The 13,161-nt window shown below is 49.0% G+C and overlaps 1 protein-coding gene across 1 annotated transcript in view; it reads left to right on the plus strand.

Moving 5' to 3' along the window:
• Positions 1-13,161, plus strand: part of DNAAF9 (dynein axonemal assembly factor 9) — a 233,853-nt gene that overhangs the window by 201,303 nt on the left and 19,389 nt on the right. The window contains exons 31-34 of the mRNA XM_063925341.1: positions 5,205-5,291; positions 5,877-5,983; positions 7,488-7,562; positions 9,135-9,340. Of these exons, the coding sequence (XP_063781411.1) occupies positions 5,205-5,291; positions 5,877-5,983; positions 7,488-7,562; positions 9,135-9,340 (475 nt within the window). The remainder of the gene's footprint in view (positions 1-5,204; positions 5,292-5,876; positions 5,984-7,487; positions 7,563-9,134; positions 9,341-13,161) is intronic.

Here is a 13,161-nt window from a genome sequence, read left to right on the forward strand (position 1 = left end):
ACATATAGCCTCCGGAGGCTATATGGAGATATTTAACCCCTGCCAGAATCCGTTAAGAGCGGGAGACGAGGCCGCCGAAAAAGGGGCGGGGCCTATCTCCTCAGCACACAGCGCCATTTTCCCTCACAGAAAGGCTGGAGGGAAAGCTCCCAGGCTCTCCCCTGCACTGCACTACAGAAACAGGGTTAAAACAGAGAGGGGGGGCACTAATTTGGCGTTAGAAATATATAAAAAAGATGCTATAAGGGAAAACACTTATATAAGGTTGTCCCTATATAATTATAGCGTTTTTGGTGTGTGCTGGTAAACTCTCCCTCTGTCTCTCCAAAGGGCTAGTGGGTCCTGTCCTCTATCAGAGCATTCCCTGTGTGTGTGCTGTGTGTCGGTACGTGTGTGTCGACATGTATGAGGACGATGTTGGTGAGGAGGCGGAGCAATTGCCTGTAATGGTGATGTCACTCTCTAGGGAGTCGACACCGGAATGGATGGCTTATTTAGGGAATTACGTGATAATGTCAACACGCTGCAAGGTCGGTTGACGACATGAGACGGCCGACAAACAATTAGTACCGGTCCAGACGTCTCAAAAACACCGTCAGGGGTTTTAAAACGCCCGTTTACTTTAGTCGGTCGACACAGACACAGACAGGGACACTGAATCCAGTGTCGACGGTGAATAAACAAACGTATTCCTTATTAGGGCCACACGTTAAAGGCAATGAAGGAGGTGTTACATATTTCTGATACTACAAGTACCACAAAAGAGGGTATTATGTGGGATGTGAAAAAACTACCGTAGTTTTTCCTGAATCAGATAAATTAAATAGTGTGTGATGATGCGTGGGTTCCCCCCGATAGAAAATTATGGGCGGTATACCCTTTCCCGCCAGAAGTTAGGGCGCGTTGGGAAACACCCCTTAGGGTGGATAAGGCGCTCACACGCTTATCAAAACAAGTGGCGGTACCGTCTATAGATAGGGCCGTCCTCAAGGACCAGCTGACAGGAGGCTAGAAAATATCATAAAAAGTATATACACACATACTGGTGTTATACTGCGACCAGCGATCGCCTCAGCCTGGATGTGCAGAGCTGGGGTGGCTTGGTCGGATTCCCTGACTAAAAATATTGATACCCTTGACAGGGACAGTATTTTATTGACTATAGAGCATTTAAAGGATGCATTTCTATATATGCGAGATGCACAGAGGGATATTTGCACTCTGGCATCAAGAGTAAATGCGATGTCCATATCTGCCAGAAGATGTTATGGACACGACAGTGGTCAGGTGATGCAGATTCCAAACGGCACAAAGGTGTATTGCCGTATAAAGGAAGATGAGTTATTTGGGGTCGGTCCATCGGACCTGGTGGCCACGGCAACTGCTGGAAAATCCGCCGTTTTTACCCTAAGTCACATTTCTGCAGAAAAAGACACCGTCTTTTCAGCCTCAGTCCTTTCGTCCCTATAAGATCATATCTGCCCAGGGATAGAGGAAAGGGAAGAAGACTGCAGCAGGCAGCCCATTCCCAGGAACAGAAGCGTTCCACCGCTTCTGACAAGTTCTCAGCATGGCGCTGAGACCGTACAGGACCCCTGGATCCTACAAGTAGTATCCCAGGGGTACAGATTGGAATGTCGAGACGTTTCCCCTTCGCAGGCTCCTGAAGTCTGCTTTACCAAGGTCTCCCTCCGACAAGGAGGCAGTATGGGAAAAAATTCACAAGCTGTATTCCCAGCAGGTGATAATTAAATTACCCCTCCTACTACAAGGAAAGGGGTATTATTCCACACTATATTGTGGTACTGAAGCCAGAAGGCTAGGTGAGACTTATTCTAAAAGAAAAAAAATTTTTTGAACACTTACAAAGGTTCAAATCAAGATGGAGTCACTCAGAGCAGTGATAACGAACCAGGAAGAAGGGGACTATATAGTGTCCCGGGACATCAGGGATGCTTACCTCTATGTCCCAAATTTGCCCTTCTCACTAAGGGTACCTCAGGTTCGTGGTGCAGAACTGTCACTATCAGTTTCAGACGCTGCCGTTTGGATTGTCCACGGCACCCCGGGTCTTTACCAAGGTAATGGCCGAAATGATGATTCTTCTTCGAAGAAAAGGCGTCTTAATTATCCCTTACTTGGACGATCTCCTGATAAGGGCATAGTCCAGGGAACAGTTGGAGGTCGGAGTAGCACTATCTCGGATACTGCTACAACAGCACGGGTGGATTCTAAATATTCCAAAATCGCAGCTGATCCCGACGACACGTCTGCTGTGCCTAGGGATGATTCTGGACACAGTCCAGAAAAAGGTGTTTCTCCCGGAAGAGAAAGCCAGGGAGTTATCCGAGCTAGTCAGGAACCTCCTAAAAAACAGTGCATCATTGCACAAGGGTCCTGGTAAAAATGGTGGCTTCCTACGAAGCAATTCCATTCGGCAGATTTCGCGCAAGAACTTTTCAGTGGGATCTGCTGGACAAATGGTCCGGATCGCATCTTCAGATGCATCAGCGGATAACCCTATATCCAAGGACAAGGGTGTCTCTCCTGTGGTGGTTATAGAGTGCTCATCTTCTAGAGGGCCGCAGATTCGGCATTCAGGATTGGATGCTGGTGACCACGGAGCCCAGCCCGAGAGGCTGGGGAGCAGTCACACAAGGAAAAAATTTCCAGGGAGTGTGATCAAGTCTGGAGACTTTTCTCCACATAAATATACTGGAGCTAAGGGTAAATTTATAATGCTCTAAGCTTAGCAAGACCTCTGCTTCAAGGTCAGCCGGTATTGATCCAGTGGGAAAAACATCACGGCAGTCGCCCACGTAAACAGACAGGGCGACACAAGAAGCAGGAGGGCAATGGCAAAAACTGCAAGGACTTTTCGCTGGGCGGAAAATCATGTGATAGCACTGTCAGCAGTGTTTCATCCCGGGAATGGAAACTGGGAAGCAGACTTCCTCAGCAGGCACGACCTCCACCCGGGAGAGTGGAAACTTCATCGCGAAGTTTTTTCCACATGATTGTAAACCGTTGGGAAATACCAAAGGTGGACATGATGGCGTCCCGTCTGAACAAAAAACGGGACAGGTATTGCGCCAGGTCAAGAGACCCTCAGGCAATAGCTGTGGACGTTCTGGTAACACCGTGGGTGTACCAGTCGGTGTTTGTGTTCCCTCCTCTGCTTCTCATACCTAAGGTGCTGAGAATTATAAGACGTAGAGGAGTAAGAACTATACTCATGGCTCCGGATTGGCCAAGAAGGACTTGGTACCCGGAACTTCAAGAGATGCTTACAGAGGTCTTATGGCCTCTGCCGCTAAGAAGGGACTTGCTTCAGCAAGCACCATGTCTGTTCCAAGACTTACCGCAGCTGCGTTTGTCGGCATGGCGGTGGAAAGCCGGATCCTAAGGGAAAAAGGCATTCCGGAAGAGGTCATTCCTACCCTGGTCAAAGCCAGAAAGGAGGTGACCGCACAACATTATCACCACATGTGGCGAAAATATGTTGCGAGGTGTGAGGCCAGGAAGGCCCCACAAAGAAATTTCAACTCGGTCGATTCCTGCATTTCCTGCAAACAGGAGTGTCTATGGGCCTCAAATTGGGGTCCATTAAGGTTCAAATTTCGGCCCTGTCGATTTTTCTTCCAGAAAGAATTGGCTTCAGTTCCTGAAGTCCAGAAGTTTGTCAAGGGAGTATTGCATATACAACCCCCTTTTGTGCCTCCAGTGGCACTGTGGGATCTCAACGTAGTTCTGGGATTCCTCAAATCACATTGGTTTAAAACCAGTCAAATCTGTGGATTTGAAGCATCTCACATGAAAAGTGACCATGCTCTTGGCCCTGGCCTGGACCAGGCGAGTGTCAAATTGGTGGTTTTTTCTCAAAAAAGCCCATATCTGTTTGTCCATTCGGACAGGGCAGAGCTGCGGACTCGTCCCCAGTTCTCTCCCTAAGGTGGTGTCAGTGTTTCACCTGAACCAGCTTATTGTGGTGCCTTGCACCTACTAGGGACTTGGAGGACTCCAAGTTGCTAGATGTTGTCAGGGCCCTGAAAATATGTTCCAGGACGGCTGGAGTCAGGAAAACTGACTTGCTGTTATCCTGTATGCACCCAACAAACTGGGTGCTCTTGCTTCTAAGCAGACTATTGCTAGTTGGATGTGTAATACAATTCAGCTTGCACATTCTGTGGCAGGCCTGCCACAGCCAAAATATGTAAATGCCCATTCCACAAGGAAGGTGGGCTCATCTTGGGCGGCTGCCCGAGGGGTCTCGGCTTTACAACTTTGCCGAGCAGCTACTTGGTCAGGGGCAAACACGTTTGCTAAATTCTACAAATTTGATACCCTGGCTAAGGAGGACCTGGAGTTCTCTCATTCGGTGCTGCAGAGTCATCCGCACTCTCCCGCCCGTTTGGGAGCTTTGGTATAATCCCCATGGTCCTTTCAGGAACCCCAGCATCCACTAGGACGATAGAGAAAATAAGAATTTACTTACCGATAATTCTACTTCTCGGAGTCCGTAGTGGATGCTGGGCGCCCATCCCAAGTGCGGATTATCTGCAATACTTGTACATAGTTACAAAAATCGGGTTATTATTGTTGTGAGCCATCTTTTCAGAGGCTCCGCTGTTATCATACTGTTAACTGGGTTTAGATCACAAGTTGTACGGTGTGATTGGTGTGGCTGGTATGAGTCTTACCCGGGATTCAAAATTCCTCCCTTATTGTGTACGCTCGTCCGGGCACAGTACCTAACTGGCTTGGAGGAGGGTCATAGGGGGAGGAGCCAGTGCACACCACCTGATCGGAAAGCTTTACTTTTGTGCCCTGTCTCCTGCGGAGCCGCTATTCCCCATGGTCCTTTCAGGAACCCCAGCATCCACTACGGACTCCGAGAAATAGAATTATCGGTAAGTAAATTCTTATTTTCAGGAGTACTTAGCTGACCATATTTAAACAAATATTATTCATTAACATTTATGTATGGATAAGTAGACCCCCTCAGTGGCCATAGATCCTACTAGTACTCGCTCCCCCCATAGTGGTATTAGAAACCCTGTTTACCTGGGTACAACGCCCATGTGTAAATGTCCCATATACGGTAGTGCCCGGGTGGGTATTGGTGCTGGCTCAAACACTGTTGTACTGCCAGTGACAGGGAACAGACTAGTAAAATGCCTTTATGCGCCCCTTCTCTCTGGCAGAAATGAGGACATTGAGCTGGTTCTTTCTGAAAGCAGCTTCTCCAGCCCTCAGATGCTAAGAACACGGTATTTGATGTACCCTGGCTGGTAAGTGGCTACAGCTAAGTGTGCGTAGCTGGTTGCTAAGTGTGAGTGGCTGCGGCTGTACCTTGGCTGGTAAGTTGCTGTGGCTGTACCCTGGTTGCTGAGTGTGAGTGGCTGCGGCTGTACACTGATTGCTAAGTGTAAGTGTCTGCGGCTGTACCCTGGCTGGTAAGTGTGAGTGGCTGCGGCTGTACCCTGCCTGGTAGTGTGAGTGGCTGCGGCTGTACCCTGCCTGGTAAGTGTGAGTGGCTGCGGCTGTACCCTGGCTGGTAAGTGTGAGTGGCTGCGGCTGTACCCTGCCTGGATTAGTGTGAGTGGCTGCGGCTGTACCCTGCCTGGTAAGTGTGAGTGGCTGTGGATGTACCCTGCCTGGTAAGTGTGAGTGGCTGTGGCTGTACCCTGCCTGGTAAGTGTGAGTGGCTGCGGCTGTACCCTGCCTGGTAAGTGTGAGTGGCTGCTGCTACGGGAAACGGGACTCCTAGCACCATAGGTGACACTGTCTGATACATAACATTACTCCTCTATCTGTACTGTCAGGAAACTGGACTCCTAGCATCATAGGTGACACATGCATTTTCTGGGTTCTAGGTATGATGGTAAATTCCTAGCTGGACCGGTGTCACCGAAGATGGACCATGTCAGCGTGTGGTTCAGCCGACACTTGGAAAAGTCCCTGTTCATGGCTCGGTGTAAAGGTGGGCAACCCATCATCGTAACATTGACTGTTGGCTAACTTAAGGCCATCGCAGCGCATTGTGGTTTGATAGTTCAGACTCTAAATTGTGTGTTTATATAAGAATCACTTTACCTGTCTTGAATTATTTTGGTTAGATACACTCTTTAGTAGTACAGTCTGGTAGCCCTCTCATGTTACACTTTCATATGGGCTCCATAAGAAACCATTGTTCCCATTGTTTTTGTTCTTTTTCGTGATGTAAGACTTTGATGCGTTTCATTGTGGTACATTTCTTGCTATGTATAAGCTGTGAAACGCGCTGATCTTGCTGGATACAGTAATTGCAGACAGTGGTTTCTCCGTGGAAGATTTGATGATATTAAATAATAGTTTGCATAGATGTTTATACATTTTCCAGCAGTGGAGTGCGACCGGTGTGTCACCACTCAGTTGGGGTCATAGATTATGTTGTCCCAGTACACGGATTGTCATATATGTCACAATTCCCGGTGATTCTCCAGATACACCAATCTGAGAACTGCCCGCGACACCTTAATGCTAACCTGAGCGCGTATGGTACATCAACGCTGTAACTGCCACCAGCAGAAGTACCTTTTGGGTCAAGCCCACACAGTTAGTAATACCTAAACCATTAAATAAAATGATCCTCTCGGGACTTGGGTGTGAAAACACAGAATCCAGAACTAAAATTAAGATTTTTAATTCAAGTAAAAACGTCAAAGCTTATAGTTACAGAAAAAGAAAAGTTACAAGAATAAAATAGTTTAAATAGTCACACAAGTAATTACAATTTCAAGAAATAAAAAAGGGAGAAAAACAATGTTGTAGTCACCTGCAGTACAGAATGCTGGCTGAGGTGAGACCTCTCTTCATAACCTGTTATTATAGGACCAAGTTGCTTTCTTGACCCGCCTCAAAGATAATGAACAATTTGCAGAGAGAGTTTGCCATATTTAAACCTACTGCGATTCACACGCAGATCCACCCTCTTGGGATTCATTTTGTAACCCTTCCAAAACCAGATTTGATTTAATCCCAGTTTACACATTGGGTTTTCTGATCCATTCTAGCAGGTGTGTATTCCCTTATCTTTAATTGCTTGTTTGAAGTTGTGGGGAACTGGTTTTGTAATCAGCCTGGAGTAGTATTTACAACCTGTCTCAGGGAGAACTGGTTACACTCTTCTGGCCATAATGTCTCTGAGGGGTTGTTGGTTTGACCGCTGCTGTGTTATATGAAAACTCCAACCTCTTGATCACTCTTCCATTCAGGATTCTTAGGCTATTAGCATTTTGTCTCTGGACTCCTGGTGTGTATGAATACCTCCCAGCAAAGCCAGTATCTTTCCAACCATTTGTCATCCACAGACACGTTTCTTAATACAAAATAAATTGATACATCATTGATAATGCGAATAATAAAATTCCCAATCCGATATAAAAATTGGTGTTACTGTTTGTTTTGTACATAAAACCTGTTGTCTCTCACCATCTACTTTCCAGCCATGAAGTCCTCTGCTAAATCTTTCCCCTTCTTGGGGAACATATACCATATAATGGGGAGAGTCAAGTTCTCAGGTAAGAATGAAATAGTTTTAGTTGGTATGTACCCTATAATGGCCGTAATGAGGGGTGTCCGACCAAGGTGCAAGGCTAAGGGGGCAGCACTTGCCCACAGCACCCCATGTCTGCTCCTGGACCAGTCTCTCTGCTCCTTGTGTGTCCACATGTGTGACCTCCTGGCGCAGAGGCGTCCTGCTACAGCACTGTCCTGTAACAGTGTATGTGTACTGTAGTCTGCATGCTGCATGTTTTGGAGACTGTGTGTTCCCTGCAGGAAACACACGTGTTGTTGTTTTTTTTTTTGTTTGTTTGTTTGTTTCTTTTCAGAATGCTATGAGATAAATGTGTAAAGACATTCTTATGGCAGAATTGTTACACTTGCTGTTATTATTCAGTACAGTACCATTGTGTCTGTCCCTTAATTATATAAACCTAGCATTTGACGGTAGATTAGAACCACATGGCCCATCCAGTCTGCCCTTTAGGATTAGAATATTAGGGATAGTTTATGGGTTAGGGTTTTGTGGTTGGGTTAGGGTGTTGTGGTTGGGCCAGGGTGTTGTGGTTGGGTCAGGTTGTTGGGGTTGGGTCAGGGTGTTGGGGTTGGGTCAGGGTATTGGGGTATTGTGGTTGGGTTAGGGTATTGGGGTTGGGTTAGGGTATTGGGGTATTGTGGTTGGGTTAGGGTGTTGGGGTTGGGTGAGGGTGTTGGGTTTGGACGAGGTTATTGAGGTTGGGCGAGGGTCTTGTGGTTGGGCGAGGGTCTCGTGGTTGGGCGAGGGTCTCGTGGTTGGGCGAGGGTCTTGTGGTTGGGCGAGGGTCTTGTGGTTGGGCGAGGGTCTTGTGGTTGGGCGTGGGTCTTGTGGTTGGGCGTTGTGGTTGGGCGTGGGCGAGGGTGTTGTGGTTGGGCGAGGGTGCTGTGGTTGGGTGAGGGTGTCAGGGTTAGGGTAGGGGTGCCGTGCATCCCAGATTTACTGGTATTGACATGGTTTGGAAACCGATTGAATGTGGAGAACAAATGGGATGCATGCAGCATCCCGGCGGTCATGTGACCGATGGAAAAATCCCAACGCACCGGCAGCTGACATCCAAAAGGTAAGTATCTGGTTAGGGTTAGGCACTGGGGGGCGGGGGTGGTTAGCCATAGCCGACAGCCCCCCCCCCCCCCCCCCCACCCCCCGAGAGTGGAGGATGACACCCAGGCAGAGGGCCCTCCTGACTGGCTGATGATTATGGTGGCGTGGCTCAGGGCTGGGTATGTTACCAGTCTGGCATTTGGTAACGGCATCTCCAGGCTTGCCGTAAATATGACCGGTTGGCAGAGAACATAAATATGCATGTCTACCAGCCCTAGCAGTGAGTGCAATGTGGGCAGGGAACCAGCAGGTGTCGCCAGTAAAGCATGACAGTATAAAGCAGCGGCTGGAGATCTTTTCCATACCGGATGTTTATGTAGCGATATAGTTATTGGATGCTGTAAGTGGCTTGTGTGTGTATAATATATATATAATAAAATGTGAGAGATGGGTATTTTGTGGCGAGAGACCCTTCCCATGCTAACAGGTACTTTTATATGTTCTCCACCAGGCTCTGAGCAGATGGTAGAAGTTTGCCATAACACGTTGAGCAACTCTCTGAGTCTAGTCTCAATGGAGGAGAGACCCACCCCACCGCCTGACCCCAGACATGACCTGCGAGAGAACAGCATTCATGAGCAATGCGTCCTAGTGTTCATTGGTTCCTCCCTCAAGGAGGCGGATATAAAGGACTGGCTCCGGCTGTGTGCCAAGCAGGTGAGACGGGAGAACTGGACTGTATGCTGTCTGGAGGTTTCCTGACCGTGGGAAGATAATGCTATCCTCATGGTGATGTGCTCTATATGTAGTCCTACATCTGTACGTGTTGTGTAGCTCAGGGGTGCAGTCAGCCTTGTGTAGGGCATTCAGGTGCTTGTTGGAGTATGAGACTGAAAACTGTTTGCTTTATTTCTCTGACGTCCTAGTGGATGCTGGGGACTCCGTAAGGACCATGGGGAATAGACGGCTCCGCAGGAGACTGGGCACATCTAAAGAAAGATTTAGGACTATCTGGTGTGCACTGGCTCCTCCCCTTATGACCCTCCTCCAAGCCTCAGTTAGATTTCTGTGCCCGGCTGAGCTGGATGCACACTAGGGGCTCTCCTGAGCTCCTAGGAAGAAAGTGTTTGTTAGGTTTTTTATTTTCAGTGAGACCTGCTGGCAACAGGCTCACTGCACCGAGGGACTAAGGGGAGAAGAAGCGAACCTACCTAAGTGGTGGTAGCTTGGGCTTCTTAGGCTACTGGACACCATTAGCTCCAGAGGGATCGAACACAGGACCCGACCTCGTCGTCCGTTCCCGGAGCCGCGCCGCCGTCCCCCTTACAGAGCCAGAAGCAAGAAGGTGGTCCGGAAAATCGGCGGCTGAAGACTTCGGTCTTCTCCAAGGTAGCGCACAGCACTGCAGCTGTGCGCCATTGCTCCTCATGCACATCTCACACTCCGGTCAGTGATGGGTGCAGGGCGCTGGGGGGGGGGGGGGGGGGGCGCCCTGAGCAGCAATACTGACACCTTGGCTGGCAAACTGGCACCATATATAGCCCCAGAGGCTATATAGGTGCTTTTTAACCCCTGCCAGAATCCATAAAAATGCGGGAGAAAGTCCGCGAAAAAGGGGCGGAGCTATCTCCTTCGGCACACTGGCGCCATTTTTCCCTCACAGCTCCGTTGGAGGGAAGCTCCCTGGCTCTCCCCTGCAGTCAATACACTACAGAAAGGGTTAAAAAGAGAGGGGGGGCACAATTTAGGCGCAGTATACAATATATATAGGCAGCTATAAGGGAAAACACTCTTTATATGTGATATCCCTGTGATATATAGCGCCCTGGTGTGTGCTAGCATACTCTCCCTCTGTCTCCCCAAAGGGCTTTGTGGGGTCCTGTCCTCTGTCAGAGCATTCCCTGTGTGTATGCTGTGTGTCGGTACGGCTGTGTCGACATGTATGAGGAGGATAATGATGTGGAGGCGGAGCGAATGCCTGTAAATGTGATGTCACCCCCTGCGGGATCGACACCGGTGTGGTTGGACTTATGGAAGGATTACGTGAAAGTGTCAACTCCTTACACAAAAGGTCGACGACACAGAACAGCCGGCTACTCAGCTTGTGCCTGTTCCAGCGTCTCAAATGTCATGGGGGGCTCTAAAAACGCCCGCTACCTCAGATGGCAGAAACAGATGTCGACACGGATACCGACTCCAGTGTCGACGACGATGAGACTAGTGTACCCTCCAAATAGGTCCACCCGTTACATGATTGAGGCAATGAAAAATGTATTACACATTTATGATAATACCCCAGGTACCACATAAAAGGGTATTATGTTTGGTGACAGAAAACTACCAGTAGTTTTTCCTGCATCTGAGAAATTAAATGAGGTGTGTGAGGAAGCGTGGTCTTCCCCCGGTAAGAAATTGATAATTTCTAAACGGTTATTGGCAGCGTACCCTTTCCCGCCAGAGGATAGGTCACGTTGGGAAACACCCCATAGGGTAGATACAGCGCTTACACGCTTATCAGAAAAGGTGGCACTACCGTCTCCGGATACGGCCGCCCTGAAGGAACCTGCTGATAAAAAGCAGGGGGTTACCCTGAGAGATATAGTCACACACTCGGGCATTATATTGCGACCAGCCATTGCTTCGGCATGGATGTGCAGTGCTCCCGCTGCGTGGTCAGATTCCCTGTCGGAAAATAACTATGGATAGGGACAATATTTTGCTGACAATAGAGCATATAAAAGACGTGGTCTTATACATGCGTGATGCACAGAGGGATATTTGCAGGCTGGCATCAAAAATAAGCGCTAGGTCCATTGCCGCCAGACGGGGGTTATGGACTCGCCAATGGTCAGGCGATGCCGACTCGAATCGGCACATGGAAGTTTTGCCCTATAAGGGGGTAAAACTGTTTGGGGATGGTCTTTCAGACCTCGTTTCCACAGCTACTGCTGGGAAATCGACTTTTTTGCCACAGGCTACCCCACAACAAAAGAAAGCACCGTATCATCAAGTACAGTCCTTTCGGCCCCAGAAAAGCAAGAGGGCTAGAGGCTCATCCTTTCTGCCGAGAGGCAAAGGTAGAGGAAAAAGCTGCAGCGCACAGCTAGTTCCCAAGAGCAGAAGTCCTCCCTGCGTCCGGTAAGTCCACAGCATGACGCTGGGGCTGCTCAGGCGGACCCGGGTACGGTGGGGGCCCGTCTCAGAAATTTCAGCGCCCAGTGGGCTCTCTCACATGGATCCCTGGGTCCTTCAAGTAGTATCTCAGGGGTACAGGCTGGAGTTCGAGATGTTCTTCCCCCCGCCGTTTCCTAAAATCTGCCTTACCGGCACCTCCCTCTGCCAGTGAGGCGGTGTTGGTGGCTATTCAACACTATAATCACAACAAGTGATTGTCAAGGTGCCCCTCCTTCAGCAAGGAAGGGGTTACTATTCCACAATGGTTGTGGTACCGAAACAGAACGGTTCGGTGAGACCCATCTTAAAATTAAAATACTTGAACTTTTATATCAGAAGATTCAAGTTCGAGATGGAATCGCTCAGGGCGGTTATTACGAGCCTGGACGAAGGGGATTACAGGGTCTCCCTGGACATCAAGGATGCGTACCTGCATGTCCCCATTTACCCTCCTCACCAGGAGTACCTCAGATGTGTGGTACAGGACTGTCACTATCAGTTCCAGACGCTGCCGTTGGAGTTGTCCACGGCACCGAAGGTCTTTACCAAGGTAACGGCCGAAATGATGATACTCCTTCGCAGGAAGGGAGTTTTTATTATCCCGTACTTGGACGATCTCCTGATAAAGGCGAGGTCCAAAGAACAGTTGGTAGTAGGGGGGTAGCACTCTCTCGGGAAGTGCTACAACAGCACGACTGGATTCTCAATATTCCAAAGTCACAGCTGGTCCCGACGACACGTCTTCTGTTCCTGGGAATGATTCTGGACACAGACCAGAAAAGAGTGTTTCTTCTAGTGGAAGCACACGAGTCCTGAAAAAAATGGTAGCTTCGTACGAAGCATAATTCCATTCGGAAGGTTCCACGCAAGGACGTTCCAGTGGGACAAATGGTCCGGGTCCCATCTACAGATACAACAGCGGATAACCCTGTCGGCAAGAAACAGGGTGTCGCTGCTGTGGTGGCTGCAGAGGGCTCATCTACTAGAGGGCCGCAGATTCAGAATACAGGACTGGGTCCTGGTGACCACGGAGGCCAGCCTTCGGGGCTGGGGTGCAGTCACACAGGGAAGAAATTTCCAAGGAGATTTCGCTTCACATAATTATTCTGGAGCTAAGGGCCATTTACAATGCCCTAAGCCAAGCAAGGCCACTGCTTCAGAACCAGCCGGTACTGATCCATTCAGACAACATCACGGCGGTCGCCCATGTAAACAGACAGGGCGGCACAAGAAGCAGGATGGCGATGGCAGAAGCCACAAGGATTTTCCGATGGGCGACCTACACCCGGGAGAATGGGGACTTCTTCCAGAAGTTTTCCAAATGCGGGTAAACCGTTGGGAATGACCACGGGTGGACATGATGG

Source organism: Pseudophryne corroboree, chromosome 1 (genome assembly GCF_028390025.1).
Source record: "Pseudophryne corroboree isolate aPseCor3 chromosome 1, aPseCor3.hap2, whole genome shotgun sequence".
Classification (NCBI taxonomy): Eukaryota; Metazoa; Chordata; class Amphibia; order Anura; family Myobatrachidae; genus Pseudophryne; species Pseudophryne corroboree.